The 16344-nt window shown below is 41.2% G+C and overlaps 1 protein-coding gene across 1 annotated transcript in view; it reads left to right on the top strand.

Annotated features, from left to right (window-relative positions):
• COL17A1 (collagen type XVII alpha 1 chain) overlaps window positions 1-16344 on the top strand; it is a 45819-nt gene that overhangs the window by 2170 nt on the left and 27305 nt on the right. The window contains 9 exon segments of the mRNA XM_048947180.1: window positions 7606-7671; window positions 8438-8482; window positions 9161-9259; window positions 11258-11389; window positions 11749-11796; window positions 12696-12731; window positions 14357-14404; window positions 14799-14942; window positions 15556-15711. Of these exon segments, the coding sequence (XP_048803137.1) occupies window positions 7617-7671; window positions 8438-8482; window positions 9161-9259; window positions 11258-11389; window positions 11749-11796; window positions 12696-12731; window positions 14357-14404; window positions 14799-14942; window positions 15556-15711 (763 nt within the window). The 5' untranslated portion in view covers window positions 7606-7616.

Raw genomic sequence — 16344 nt, 5'->3', positions numbered from 1 at the left:
CCCTGTGTTTGCCATCTTTCTGTTGGCCTGCAGTATTCTAACCAGATTAATGGCTGATTCACTAGCAGTGTTATTTATGTGTTAATTGTCAGCAATTTATCCTGTGCTAAGCAGATCCCTCTGAAGGTAGATACCAAATAGTTATCAATTGGTTGTTTCTAAACCATAAACATACTTTAAGGTGCTAGAGTATGGTTGTGACAAGGTTTAATTTCTAGGTTCTTTATCTTTGGACTTGATTTGCAGAGGGAAAAGTGGTTCGTATTTTGCCATAGCACAGCGTACTTCCAAGTGCAGCAAATGCACGGCGTGATCTCCCTTACCTTCCTACCCTGCCCATGGCTACCCATAGAACTTAAAGATCTTTCAGGTCCCTACCATCCCAGGTCACTCTATGATTCTATGATCCTCAGCCTTTTTCATGCCAGCATCAGCTGCTGCAGGCTTTTAGAGCATCTTCATAGGTCTTAAACCAGTTCTAAGCAAAGGCTTTATAATTAAGCAGTCATCTCCGAATTAGCTCACAAGGCTTTTTACTGCTGATGTCCTTAACAATTAGCTTCATTTTGCTATAGAAGCAATTTTGCCCAAGGGGTGGATCCTTGGATGTTATCTCTGCACTTTCCTTGCACCAGAAGTATCTAGAAAACTAAATGTTTCTGCTACTCACTGTCCAAGGGAATCTCTGTGAGTGTGAGAACTTCACATTGGATTTCAGGTCAGACTTTTCCAGCACCTCCCAGGAGCATGCAAGCTCCTAAAGGGTAAAAAGAAAGCACCAGAGAATGTGGTGCTGTCTGTGATTTGATCTTTCTAGTTGCAAGATCAAAGCTCTGATAGAACAACTTAAGTCTGTGGGACTTGTAGTGCTGGGAACAGGGACAGCAGCAAATTCTGCCTGTGGGAGAACATTCCCAGGTACACCCAGCAGTGTGACTCCACATCTGCACCATCTACAATCTAAAGCAGGATGGATGTGGAAACAGCAGAATGGTGATTGCCACCTCCATGAGAATCTCACCTTGCCTCCACAGCTCTGACCACCACTCCACAAACTGCCACTGTTACTGCAGAAGTTGACCACTTGGCCTGAAGAGAGCTCAGCTGCAGTTCATTGCAGTGAGCCAGGTAGATAAGCACTTGGCTTTCAGTGGCTCCGAATACCTGAGACAATCACTGACCAGCTGAGGCAGCTCATTACCTCTCTGAATTATGTCCTTGATGTTGATACTTGCCCATTAAGAATGTGAGAGTACAAATCAGTGTGTTTCTTCAGGCAGATTTTACCAGCATCCTCCTCAACTTCATATTTTGTTGCACTTTCACTTCTAAATGCAGTGTCAGTATTCTCAAGGTATGGTTTATTTCTACTTTCCTTTTAAGGCACCTGTATGTCATGCCTCCTCCTCCTCCTTCTTCTTTCTACAAAGAAGTTGGCAAAATAACTCATAAAGAGCAGCACCATTAATGCTTTGCTGCCAAGAAGCCTTATACCAGTATCTTAGTCACCAATCACGTTTCAGGAATTAAAATACTGTGAGTTGCTTATTTACCCAAAATTGCTACATTCTCTTTATACATGTATGAACAGAAGTGAACTTTAGGACAAAGGTAAAGGAAAAAGAGAATTCCTCCAGTCCTGAGGGCGTTACGTGGAAAATTTGAGGTCCTGTCTTTTCCTCCACTAAGGTCTATTTGCTGTTCCAGTGAGTCCATCTCATACTGGTGGGTGTTAAAAACATAGCATAGCCCAGTGTATTCAGTCCTTTCCTTGAGCTGTCACTGTGAGCAGCCAAGGTATGTTTGAGGCACACAGCTGTGTGTTGTGCTGGGAGCAGATCTAAATGAGATGACAACCAAAGGGTTAAAAGTGAAGTTGGTAATAAGAGGGACAGTAATGCACCATTTTAAGAAGCAATGGAGGTCATAAAGCTAAAGCTATTTTTATATTTCGTGTCGAGTCATGAGCCATGAGCAGTTTGGTAAGGTCTTAGACTGAGCTCTACTCCTCTTAATGACTTAATTACCACATGCATCTTGTTTAGACATCTAAATATCCTTTGATTAGTGTTTAGAAGGCAGTCATGGATATTTCTTCCATGCAAAGAGGAAATTTTGCTTTATAAGCATACATCTGACTAAAGATAAATATGAAAACAAGTTCCGGGATTTAAGAGATGCATTGATGAATTCTGATGAAATTTTGGTCTCCATCAACAAAGAAGGGCCAACCCTTTGTGTAGTGCTGTATACCAACTGTGCCAAAAGTTCTATGATGAGAGGCAATTGCCTTAAGTTAACCAGGGGAGATTCAGGTTGCCTATGAGGAAGAATGTCCTCCCAGAAAGAGTGGTGAGGTTTTGGAATAGGAAAGTGGTCGTCACCTCTCCTGGAGATTTTCATAGTCTAGTGGGCATGGTGGTGACATGTTGACGGTTGGACTAGATGATCTTTGGAGGGCCTTTCCAGTCTTAGTAATTCTATGAGCCTAAGTTCTCTTCCACTCGTGGTACAAGTCCTACAAAGTCTGTAGAGGAAGTGAAGCTATGGCACATTCTGATTTTTATAACAAAATACCAAACAACACTATTTTGTTCAGGAGGAGGAGGAAAATTCTTCCTGCAAGGCATAGCTAAACTGTGAAAATGCTTGCTGCAAGACACTGGGTATGCTAAATTGTTGTACAGATTCCAAAACTAATTGGACAAATTAATGGAAAAAGTTCCATCAAGGAATGGTTGCAAAACTTCTGCCTTTGACTCAAGAAGTCTCCAGAGAACGCTAGGCTCATATCTGCATGCATTTCTTTAACGACCCCTCTGGTTGCCCTCTTGCAAGTGGTAGATACAGAAGAAATGATATTGCTTACTCAGTTTTGTGTATGTGGTTATGATATTTAATGATAATGCTGCCTCTTGAGCAGAGACTAAATATCTGTGGGGTCTGCAAGCCAGTTCAGGGTACTGATTCCAATGGTTTTCAGCCTATTTTTGCTAGCTGGGAATTTAATCCATTGTATGCAAGCAGCAAAATGTGATTATCTCACCATCAGCTTTGCAGCAATATCAGCAGGTGCTGCATAACCTTCTGTGAGAAAATGCCAAAACAGGTGTAATTCATGTGTTAAATGCTCAGATCTGTCTCAGAAAGCACGGTGATAATAGTTCATTTTCCCTGACTTAAGCCTTCCTAGCTTTGCCCTTCTGGGATCTACATAGTTAATCTACCTGAGCAAATAAGTAGGAGCGTTCATGCTTTCGGTGAAGTTTGACTCCTGGAGGCAGACTTTTTTTTTTCCAGTGAGTGTCAGATAATTGGAAGGGTAGGGTGAGGCAGGAAACCACGACACGCCTTTGTCAGGACTTGTTTAAGAGCAGGGGAATAGAAAAGCACAAGAAGGGTGAGAGTAAAACAGGTTAAATTAAGAAGAGCTGAACATTTTTGGACGATCATTCAGATTTCACACACCTTTGGAGGGACATGATAGTATAGGTGGCAGATTGTATAGGAAACGGGGAACGGTTGAGGAGAAAATCAGATTTTCAGTTCAGTAACCAAAGCATACAAGGTAAGTTACATTACTGAAAAATGAAACAAAACAGAATAAAAGGCGAAATAGTTATGTTATTCCTAACGGGGAATACAATGTAAAATTAAGATCGTGGTAGAGCTGGGTCTGTTTGCATTTTGTATTTATCTGTGAACGTATCTTTTAAATCTGATTATCGAGCTAAAGGGATTTATCTGCTGGTAGATAAAAAATGTGAAGTTGAGTTCAGTGTGCATTTTTAATACATTCTGTGCAACTACCATGCAAATAGATAAAGTTAACTGAATGTTCTCCATTCTGTAAGGGCAGCAGCATGGTGAAGTGTGAAACATCTATTGGCTATTTTTGAAACTGAGAGGATCTGAAATGTGATGGAGAAGTAATGTTTGCAAACTGAAGCTTCAAATGGTGGCTTCAGAATGTAAGATGAAGGAATAAGTCCTGAAAGCACCAGGAGGTGCTTCTGAGTCAGTCAGTTTTGCTGTGGACAGGCTTTGCTTTGTGTCATACAGCTGTATTTATTTATGAGCCATTTATTATGGACTTTGGGCCACCTTTTGTCACAGAAGGTTAGGAGGCCTTGTAAAGTGTTTTTGAAGCTTTGTCACAGTAAGTTAGAAGAGACCTGTTTTGTTTCTTTTTTTCCCACTTTGTAGCTGGTTTTGCAATTTGAACACAATGAAACAAGGTAAAAGATCTGTCTTCTTTTCCAGCCTTTGGACTGACTGACTGGCTGATTTGGTGCATGGCTTTGAGGCTGTGAGTTGTCCTACAGCATATCCAAGCTTTGCACATAGCTTGCTTTCTTGGTATTAGCATCGTTTGAGAGAACCTGCTGAATGAGCCATTTTGGAAGCTTCTTTAAAAAAGAAAAATCCTTCCTGACTCTGTTGCTTTTGGTTGAGTAACTGGAAGTGAAAGGAATAGCTTTTGAAGCAGAATGAGAAGGTCAAGTTCCTAGATGGTGATGTGAAAGAAAGATAAGGGGGCATTTTTTAACCAATCCTATAAATTCCAGCACAGTGGCATTTGCTTTTAACGCTATCAATGACATTGATTGGAGTCTTCTACTGTTTCACATTATTTATGTTCAAAGGGTTCTTCTGACATTAAGTATAATGCATCCTAGCAGCTGCAGGTGCCTCTTTCTCCTGAAGGAGTATCTCACAGCATAAGCCATGTTAGTGGAGGGAGGAGAGAGCTGAAAGTTTGTGTTGTGAGAACGTAACAGCATTCGGACGTGAGAACTGGAGAGACATTGCGGAGGAATAAAAGGATCTGAAATGCACCTACTTCTGTTTTTATATGATAGTCTTCATGGCTATAAAATAGCTTTTCCCCTTCCCTTTGAAAAATGCTTGTGATACATTTTATTGCCATTGCACGCAAGTAATACGTAGCTTATAAAACAATAAAAGAAGTTGGAGTGCTTCATCTCAGACTGCAGCGCTGGTCTAATATGGAAAGCAGAGATTAAACATGCTTTGTAAAGCTGGGCTGCTCTCATCATCCTGCTTTTCGGTGCTGCAGAGAGGAAGAAGCCTGCACAGCTCTGGTCTGCAAGTACTCTGTTTTTATGAGGGCCACTAACACACTTCAGCCCCAGTTTATGTTAAATCAGCTTTAGGGTCGCCCTGCCTTAGACACCTCCACTATTTGTGGGTGATCCCAGTTCATGAGCTCCTGTTTATCGCTCTGAAATAACTGCTGGTGACTTCTCTGATTCAACAGTGCTATTCCTTTACCTCAGACATAGCCTACAGCTACACCTTTGTGAATCCAGGTAGGAGGAGCTGGTGAAGTGAGTCAGTCCTGGCAGATAATGGAAATCAAGCTTAGTCAGCCCTCTAGAACCTGGGCTGGCTTTTGCATTCACGTGGCAAAAACACATGCAAGATCAAAACGCGCTGTGTGCCAGGGCTGGGCTGGGCTGAGCTGTGGGATGTGTGGATTCAAAGATGTTGTTTAATCTCTTCTCCTTATTTTTTTTTTTCTGATTGGTATCAGAGCAAGATATTCCTCTCTCTCAAGGGGAGAAAGATGCAGATGTGTTCACTCAGTGCTGGTATTGGCCTATGGTACAGCATCTATAACCAGCACAGCTTCCCAATAGCAAAAGGGAAATTCTGGGGCTACGGAGTGGTAGAGAAGCAGTTTATGAATGTAAAGCTGTGTTCCTTGTCTAGATGTTGGCAAAGCCAGAATTGCTGAGATCTAGACAGCAACTTTCAGCATGTGCTTTTAGAGAATGAGCTTCAGATATGCTTCCACTGTTGATGTAGCAAGGAAAAGTAGCGGATACTGCCTTGGAGTGTGTGACCAGGAGGTGTTCCAGTGCAGGAGACTGGAATCCTGCTTAAGGAGGAGCTCCCATGACACGTGTAACTCTAGTCTTGTATATGACTTGGAATCAGCTCTCTGGAGAATCCCTTGGAAATCCCCAGTGTAGGCAAATGCTGTAAGGGTTGGGTAGTGTCCTGCTGCCAGTGTTGTGTAAGGACTTGCATGTGGCCACCGTGTGCCAGGCTGCTTAGCTGCGCTGCGCTGCGGGGCTGAGGTGTTGAGGTTGAGGGCTGTGAGTCCTGTTGAGTGTTCTGTGTAAAGTTCAGCTGAGTCTGTGATGGGAGGCATGAACTACAGTGGCTTGCCTCATGGCATACCTTCTACATTCAGCTTCTTCCTCTCCAACTCTGGGAACATTGGGTGCTATTCAAAGGCAGATCTGAATCTGAACTTAGATATTCCTCCAGATTCTCTGTTGCTTCCTGCCTCGTGTCATTACCTATGTGTGAGCTATACAAACACATGGAGGAGGTGCAGAAGGGTAAGTGGAGTCATGAGGACCAAACCTGAGTGGTAGCTGAATTGGAGGGCACAGTTTTATGTTCTTCCTCAAGCTGGACTTTGGAAACTTGAAAGGACTTTTGCCCAAAATGTTTTAGACTCAGCCTGTGAAAACTACACTTAGTGTTGTTTTCTGTACAGTTGAGTTTTCAGTTTGAAGGAGTCATCAAATGCAGTGGAGAACTTTTACTTGTTATCACCTTCTACACAAATTAAAATCTCTGAAGCGTTTGCAACTATGCAAAATGAAATGTTGTCTTAGAATAGGGGTGAGCAACTGTATATTTCCTTCTGACAGGAATATTTTCTCTTGAGCTTCTGTTATTTCTTTTCCACAGTCGTGATGTTTCTGCTTTGGCAGACAGTCATACCTCTGCTAGAGACATAATTATGACTTGAGAGGCATCCAAGCCATGATGAGTATAGATGGCATTTGCAGCAGTGATTTCAGTACTGTGTAGACTGACCTGAGCTGGCTGAATTAGCTCAGATTCCACAGCTGCAGACATGGGTTTGTAAAGCAAGATAAAGCACTTCCTACCTTAAGTTCCTTGCTGCTGAAAATAGCTGGTTTAAAGGTACCTCTCGTGGTGGGTGGCTTTGTTTTGTTTTGTTTTTTGCTTCACTCAAGTCAGTTCTGTGGTTTTAGCATCAACATATCTTGAGAATGGCCTGTAGTACTGTCAAAGTGCTGTGATATTTCTGCTTATGCTTTTCTTGTAGCACTGGCACAGCGTGTGTAGGTAACAGAAGCAGAACTCGTGAACTTGTCTGCATTTCCAATCCAATGTTGTTGATTTCTGTACAGAACAGGTGTGTAGTACTAATGTTTGAATCCTGTGGTTTTGTTAAAATTTATAGAGATCCAACTAAAGACCATGGTGTAGTGCCACAAAGTCTGCATGTAAATCCAGGTCTAAACTTGTCCAGTTCTGGTTGAATTTGGTTGCCCTTAGCTCCCCTGCTGGCTTCACAACCCTTCCTGCTATTTCAGCCTTTATGCATTGTCTAGCTTCCAGTTTTGCAGGGACTTGTTGCTGTTCTGTTAGTAGTACTCAGGTGGTTCTAGAAAGATATTTCAAACTCTGCTGTAACTGAGTTTCAGGCAGTTCCTCTCCTGAAGAGAGAAAAATGATGGGACTTACAGGAATTTGTTGTCATCTTTTTCTCTTTGCAAAGCTCTGAGCACTGTCTTTATGGCTTCCATGCAGGTGGAAATGATATGGATTCTTTAACAAAGAAAACGAGGCAAGATGGATCAGAAGTTACAGAGAGACGTAAGGAGAACATTTTTTTTGTTTTCATGTCACAAGACTGGATCACACTCCAAAAATACAGCAACCATATTGACACTTCTGTGAGGGACTGCATGCTGACCAGGGGTCCAGGACTAAATTCTGCATCTGTCCTTGATATTTCAACCCAAATCAAAAAAAGGAATAGAACAGGGCAAAAACAGGCATTTAGAGACTTATACGATGACCTGATTGTTTAACCAGAATTTATTGGCCTGTGATAATATCTTTAGCCAGTAGTGCAGATATTTGAATTCTGCTTCTGAAACAAATGCCATGCACAGTCTTCAAACTGTTTATTATATCTTTCTTGTCTTTGTGTAATAATAGAGTAAAACAGGATTCTGCTGACGTTGTGGGAATTAGCTAGTAGGAATCACAGAATTGTAGTGGTTGGAAGGGAGACTGGCTAGTGCTATGCCCTGCTAAAGCAGGTTCCATAGAAAGCTAGTAAGGAGTCTGACCTGGGCTTTACTTTTCCAGCAATTGCTGTGGTTCAGTAGTGCCCTGAAATAATATCACTTTCATGTCTTTCATGGCAGTGATACATTTAGTTACTGTAGCATGACAGAAGTCTGAAAAAACACAGCTTTCAGTGCCCAGGCAATATAGTCTCGAGGGAAGAGAGCTCTCTTTAAATGAGTTAATCTTATTTGAATAATTCATGCCCTTCCATGGAATGAAGTGGAACACTGATCTTGTCTGACTGGATGAAAGTGCAGTAACTTCTGAACTTTTCTTTCCTCAGTTATTACAGAGACAGTAACTACAAGACTGACATCTTTACCACCCAGTAAGTAATTGTGATCCACTGCATTACTTTTGCTTTGTGACTGCTGTCCCTCTGTGTTATTCGGCTTCATTACTTTCGTAAGTCCCTGGGTGTAGCAGGTGTCAGTGCAGAAATACTAACACTTAAGCTATTTTGAGAAATACTTCTCCCAGAATACTTTTTGGTGGAGAGAAGGAGTAGTAACAAAGCGCAGAGTCCACTAAGACTGGTAGACCTGGCTCTTCAAGAGTGGCACCCAGATAGAGTCTGTGGTAGTGACTGTCTCTTGAGATCAAACGTGATGAGTCTCTGGCCTCCATCTTATTCAGCTTACAAACGCAAATAATCCCTTTGCATAGTATCAGATGTCACAGGTTATTTCTATGTCTGTGTAACAAATAGGGAACAATTGTCTATTCTGCAGTAGGGTTGAAAAGGCATTGCATCTCATTTATGATGAGAGTTAACAGGAGCATCTTCCAGCCCATGCTCAAATCAAAACTTGACTACAAACCTGCTGAGTCTGCATCTGCTCTGCTGAGATACTTCTCTGCAGTTCTGATGCCTTTTCAGACATTAAGCTATCCTTGGAACTGAGTGCAAGAATGGTTTTGGGTACCTTCTGCCTCGTCTTGTAGTATTTTTGTTCTTCTCATCTTTAATTGTGACAGAATCTCATTTTGTGCTCGTCTATTCCAGAAGGAGGGAGCAGTAGTGGACTCAAGACATCATCCCACACTGGAGGAAGTGGAATTGAAAAGAGATCTTACACCCATAGCAGTGGCTATGTGACTTCAAGTAAGGAATGAAAATATCGGTAACAAAAAGCAAAGGCAGCATTAATGGACTGAGGAGAGAGTCTGGGCGGGATTGAGAAAAATGGGGTTTCTTAAAGTAGAGAAGGCAAATACTCAAAGCAAAGGTATTCCTTCCTTAAAGCTGGTTGTGAGCATGGGTGAGTGAATGGCAAAGTTCTCTTTTTTTGCAAGGAAAGCTTGATTTCAGGGTAGTTTTCAGTAACCTTTGAAAAACTCTTTTCCACTGCCCTTGAATCATTTGGAAATCAAAATTTTCTTTATTCAAGTTTTCCAAATCACAGTCTTTCTGAGCATTTTTGTTCAGAAGATGGCTTCATTTAATGTTTGTTGATTTTGCTGATGTTAGAATACAATATGATAGTAGAGTAGAATAAAACAATTTCATAGAATCTATCTTCTTGTCAGGGAATCCGTGACTTTAGCACTTTGAATGGTCTATGTGTTTTCTGGATGTGCTAAATCAGTACTTCTTATCTACTCCATAAAGACAATTCCTCTCTAGCAACATTCTCTGCTGAGCTGTTAGATTGTCATAGTAAAGGTTTTTGAAGAATAAGCTTTCTACCCAGCTTTCTGGTGCACCTCTCTCACAGTGGGACAGACTGGATAACAATTCTTACAGGGAACATTCTCCGTTCTCCAGAAGAGCTGGCAAGTCAAAGAGAGGAAAGTGCAGAATGGAAGTTCAAAGGAAGAATTAGGCCTACCCTCTAGACCTGACATATACTCATCTCCTTCAATTAGAGGCCAGAGTGTGGAGTCACTTCCCCTCTGGACAAATATGATGTAACTGTGGTGCAGATATCAACCTAATTGTCTAGACTGGCACCAGTTTAACTGAGAACTGTGCCTATCCCTCAGAGCTCTAACTTAAATGACTCTGGGATTGCATCCTCCTTGTTAGTTATTTTCAATGTGTGGAGGAAGAGAAAAGAATCTGAACTTCTTTAAGTTTTGCAGAGCACTGTTTTTCCCATTACTATTACCATTACTAAAAACATGGCTGTTTTTCCCATTCTGCTGGCAGAATGTCTCCAACAGAGGTCCGCTTGTCACCACAGTTGTTTTTGCTCAATTAAGTGGGCAAGTTGCAAACCAAAATAGATCCCTCTAGAAGAGAAAATGAGTTAGAAAACACTTTGAGATCACAAGGGTGTTCTCTTTTTACAGTGATAGTTAAACAATAACCAGTCTGATCGGTCTGATCCCGCTGATCAGCACGCATATATTGCTCTCATCACAGAGCTACCCTTGTACTGCCACTCTGATCATACTCCCATGTTAGATTTCATAGAAGAGTCCAATCAAGAGTCTGATCCTTCCACAAACCACGCATTCTTTATGGCTGCCCAGTTCTTTTCGCACAGCGCTGATATCAGCTAGGAAAGGAAACTTTTGCCTGTATAAACAGAACAGCTACTAATAATCTCCAAACAACCTTGAGCTTGACTCATGCCTCTATCACATCTCCTGGAAATTGATTGACTAAGGCATGACTAAGTGAGACTGTGACTAGTTGCTTTGGAAGGAAGCTTGCTCATCTCTTCTTTCCTTTGCCTCGTGAATGACATCCTCCAGTACTACATCTTGTTTAAACTGTCATATAACACTGGAGTTTACGGGTGGATCTGTATCCAAATGGCAAAATCCAGGCCAATTTAAAGCCAGGTGTCTTCCTGCTCAGCACAAATGTCTCATTTATCCATTTAATAACAGCCAAAACCCGCTGTTATTGAAATTACTGACAAGTCATTTTTAAACCACAAAGATAAATTCCTCTTTGCATGGAATGCTGAGGACAGTCAGAGTTACATCCAAATGTGGTTGTCTTTTTTTTTTTTTTGCCCATCTCTAGTTCTGAGATACTAATGCAGATCTGTCCAGCTCAGAAGACACAAACATAAAGTACTTGGGATATACAGGGTGTACATCCAGGTCATATCTTCAATTTGCTGAGGGTGTTTTGTTTTGCCGATAGGTGGAAGTGGTAGATTGAACTCATCGTCGTCTGGCTACAGGCAAACACAGTCTCCTAGCTCAACTCTCACCAAATCACCTGGCTCAACGTTTGAAAGAAAAACCCATGTCAACCGCCATGCAACATATGAAGGTATTGCAGAATATGCCATAGAAAAGAGGCACAATGTTGTGCAGCCTGACGTCGCTTGGGACTTCCAGCACCTTAATTCAGAATTGTCTGAAATAGCACAAGAATCCCATCTATAGTGGTTTTGCTGGGCAATAAGCCAGCAGGGAGGCATTTTAATGATTGAGTCTTATTTTTATTAACACTCATTTCTAAGAGGAGTTTATTTGTTGACGTTTGCAACTAGTTCATGTAATCCTGAATAGCTCTTTTTGAATGGAAATGTTTGTTACTCAGTGGAATTAAACAGGTACCAGAAGCATACTTGGAAACTCTTGATGATCTTCTAAAAAGTATTAATGACCCATTTCTATTACTTGCAGGGAGCTCCAGTGCTAACTCTTCTCCAGAGTTCCCCAGAAAAGAGTTTGGTATGTTCTTACAGAACTGTCTCTCTGAACTTTATGGCAAGGTCATGTGAATTGGTGACTACAGAGGCTTTCTACATGTTACCTCTATATTGGACAGCCAGTGCAACTCTGTAACTTCAGAGGAGTTACTGTTAATGCAGCTGACAGCAGGGTCTCAAGCTAGTACAGATTCCAACAAGGGCTGCATAATATAATACACCTACTACCTTCAGCTACTCTTTAAACGGTCTCAAAATGGTATAGAGCATGAGCAGGAGAACGTAAGACACTTGACAACATCTGCTGTCTCCTACCTTGGGGGAATAGACCCAAGCAAGAAAGCGCAGTCCCTTAAGATTTTGAACCATTGCTGGATATACTCCACCACTTATCCTTTTCTAGACTTCAACATGTTCATATGGTGTAATTGAAAAGATGAACTGGCTATCAAGTGTTGTATTTATACTGTATATTGTCAGCAGGTAGGAGTTTTTGCTCTGTCCAAACTCTGGGATGCTTCTTATATCCAGTGCAGGTGGAGAACAATATGATGTCGCTATCTTTCTGGCTTAGGGAAGAGGCAGGGTTTCATAGTGTCTGACCTTGGTTGATGGTATAAACAGGCCTATTATCTTCATACTGGATTACTGAAATAAAAGATCATTATCTCTGAATAACATGTGTGCAAACAGAAACAGCAGTTGGTCCAGAAATACTAAGGTGCTACACACTCTTTGAGATACCTCATGGTCTAAAGAAGTCCTGGCAAAAACTGGGATTTCAATGCCCCCCAGCTGTGCCTCAAGTAAAGAAGTTTGCTGCCTGAGTTTCTGCGTTCAGAGGAAGGTTCGAAGATCCAAATATCCATGTGTCAAAGGCAGTAAAACCTAATATTGCTTTTATTTCTCTTATATTCACAGCATCTGCCTCCACACGAGGGCGAAGCCAAAGTCGAGGTGAGTGGTACTCTTCTTTTAGAAGTTGTCTTTGTTTTATCCCAGTGTGACTCAAGGTGTGTCAGATGGACCTACTCCTTATCTGGAATCAAAGTGGTTTGAGTCTAGAGTCTGATGAGGTGCCTGGATTTACACCACTGCAGGTGTGAACCGTTTTATGTGTGAACAGTTGATTAAACAAGCTCAGTGCAAGGACTCCAGTGAAAGTCGTAATGGTAGTACTGTGCCAGAAAGGAGGATCTGTTTGGGGACCTGGAACTCTGGGGGTGTAGAACGTCATTTTCCATCTTAACTGTTCACTACCACAAACTCAGTCCAGCCATTCTCTGTGACCCCCGCTCTGGTGTTTTTACAATAATCACATGCACATTTTTCCCCAAGATTTATATTAGAAACCATACAGATGTTCCCTGAAAAGATCTTATGCTGGTGGTAACGAGAGGCTGAAGAAATTATGGACTTGCTGCAGTCTGCTTATGAGCTCACTGTGAAACTGTGTTGTTTAAACCGTTTAGCTCTTCTAGTAATTTATTAACAGCATTGGGGAAAGCAGGATTATATTACTAAGAGTTTAATATCTGTTTCCAGTTGCTTGAGGAGAAAACTATAATGTCATTTTATCCAAGTTAATTTTGGTAGTGGATATAAATCAAAGTATGCTCTTGCACTCTCCTCCTGGAGAATGTCACAGTTACCAATTATTCTACCTCAGGTCTTCACAGTCTCCTCTGGCACAGTACATACCTCCCAGCAGAGCTAGCCTTATGCAGTAAAACAGATACCAGAGAATCAGCTTCAGCTTCTCATGTTACTTCAGGAAATTGTCTCAATCTATCAATCAGCTTCTCTACCTGAATGCCGAAGCCAGTGTTTCCTTTAGAGTGTATGCACTGTCAGATTTCATCTCAAGGAGCATGAGTCACATGTCCTTGCTCGTAGGTAGTAAGCTTAAAGGCTTTTCCCAACAAATGGGATTAACTCTGTAGTCTCTTGTGCTGAACAGTAAAAGCCAGTAAGTAATAAACTGGAGTACCTGGAAAGATTGTTGGATTAATAAATGTCTGAGTGCGACCTGACAGTTTTATTTCAGTGCAACTTTGATAAAGTAGGGGGTTACGTTCAAGGAGCCAAAACAGAAGGCAGCAGGTTGCAAGAGATGTGGTATGAATTTTACCCAATAAGTATTAGGGAACTTTTGTTAGCCTTGAAATCTTGAAGTTTCTTTTGACTCTTTAGGTTTTTATCCAATAGACCAATAATAGTAATTGTGATGAGTGGGAATGAGGACTGATTATTTAGGACTTGATTGAGGACCTTGATTGAGGACTGAGGAATTAGGTCTTTCATTTGATTGGCACTGACAATGCTATTACTTCAACAGAAGCATGCAAGGAATAAAATGCAGCTCTCTGGATGAAAAACATTAAAATCTAACCCTAGAACAAAAATCACCCAGGCCAATTTGCAAGAAATTAGTATATGCCACGAGCGCTGCTTAGATCGAGCAGCAAGGCAACACAGACAGCAGGAAGGGAGGAATTCACTTCAGCATAAAGATTCATTCTCAGCTCAGGGCATAAATACGTTGCACTCCATATTCATGATCTGCTTTTTTCTCTTCACAGAGAGTGAAATACGAGTGCGGCTGCAGAGCGCATCTCCCTCTGGCAGATGTAAGTGCCACAGCTGATACTCTGGGGGAATCAGGTATAAGGTAGAGTGTGTTGGTGCTCTAGATATGTCTACAGTGTCTTGTGAATCCAGTCTTCATGATGACAGATAGCAGCATGTCATCCTTTATTCCCGCTGTAAGAAATTCCATTTATCTCCTTGTATTGAACAAAGAAGCATGCTGTGGGTTAGGTGGTTGTCTTGCAAGGATAGAGTTGTACTTAATTCCTGAAATACAGCTTGTGAAGTTTTGTTATGTCAATGGCACTCCTGAAAAATACAGCTTCTGAGATGTTCCTGAGTAAATTCCAGTGAATGGTTTATCCCCAGGGCAGGATTACAGTTCAGTGAAACAAGGGCTTTTGGATAAATCTGGATGCTTGTTTTTCATGCCAGGGACGGAGTTGGATGATGTCAAACGTTTACTGAAAGGAAGTCGATCAGCCAGCTGCAGCCCGACTCGGTCATCGTCAAGTACCCTCCCAATACCAAAAAAAGCTGTGGTGGAGACAAAAATGGTTACTGAGAGCTCTCAGTCAGGTACATGGCAGAGGTCTGGAAGGCTCCAGCATTGCTAACTATCCATAACTTGATGGTATTATAAATACTATTTAGAATACTGTAACTGGCTTTCATTAATTATAAGCCTCCCTGTGGTGCTTGAGGCAGCGATGTTCATATTCACTCTGCTATTCTCCACCAGAATCTAGGAACAAGCAATGCTTTTTTACCTTCTGATGGCTAAAATTTTGTCTAAAACTGGGGATTTTGAACCAGAGCCACATGTACGGGAAGCAAAATTTCTAGGTGTCCTAGTCCAGGATAAACAGAATTATGGACCGAAGCACATTAAATGTTTTATTGTAGTATCATAGCATCTGTAAACAATGAAGTCTTCTCAAAGTATTTTGTGAATAGTCAGGCTATCACGTCAGTCTTCATTCCATTCTTTTTAATTCAAGTGGGCTGTAATCAGCTGGCATTTGAGATTGGTTATACTACATTAACCTGGAGTTGTTGCATGGACTCAACAAAAGTAATTGAAATTGAAGGCAAATTAAGTTCTCTGCCATGTAAACCTACAGTGCATACTAAGTCATAAGCCTAGTCCCTACTGTTTGTTTATTGTTTATTTTATTTTATTTTTTTACAGTGTCAGGGACATATGATACAACTATACTAAATACAGCCCTCCCTCCGTACACATGGTCCTCAACTCTGCCTGCTGGGTCTTCCCTTGGAGGATACCACAACAGCATGGGCCAGAGCTCTTCCTTGGTCAATGCTATGTCTCACTCTACAGGATCAGGTATGCTCCCTGGACTGCCAAGTCTGTAAGCACAAAACTCCACACTGAAATTGGGTCAATAGCAGTGCTCTTATCTGCACAGTTAGAAGAATTAAAATGAGGGAAGAACTGAGGTGGCAGAAGATATGCTTGGGTTTTCTCTGCTTTTCTGTAATTCTATGATTTTGCTTCTACGATGTTTGTACTTGGAGGTCCTTTGTTGTGAGGATAGGCTGTCCTGACTGCCTGATTTGTCTCAATTGTTGTAACTTTATTATTTACTTAAATGAGACCAGGCTTTCTATCAAGACTAGTTTTAGACTAGTGAACTTTGAATTATCTTGGTCAATTGAAAGAAAAACTAGTCCTAACCATGCCATCCTCTAACATTAAAGATCTAATCAATCAATGTTGGCAATTATAACTTGCAAAACCAACTTCCAAATGCCAGGGATGCTGTTAGAGTAAAAAAAAAAAAAAAAAAAAAAAAAAAAAAAAAAAAAAAAGGCACAAGAAAGTTAATAATGCCATACTAGCAAAAGCTTTGCTTTCTCACATTATCCATGATTGCAATTTTCTGATATAGGTTCTTCTCAACTGTGTAAGTTCAGTAAAGGGAGTGGCTTCAGGTCACAGTTTTCAGTATTTTTCCTC

This window comes from Lagopus muta, chromosome 5, assembly GCF_023343835.1.
Source record: "Lagopus muta isolate bLagMut1 chromosome 5, bLagMut1 primary, whole genome shotgun sequence".
NCBI classification, from domain to species: domain Eukaryota; kingdom Metazoa; phylum Chordata; class Aves; order Galliformes; family Phasianidae; genus Lagopus; species Lagopus muta.
The sequence above is the reverse complement of the archived record's forward strand: the minus strand, read 5'-3'. Positions and strand labels throughout refer to the sequence as shown.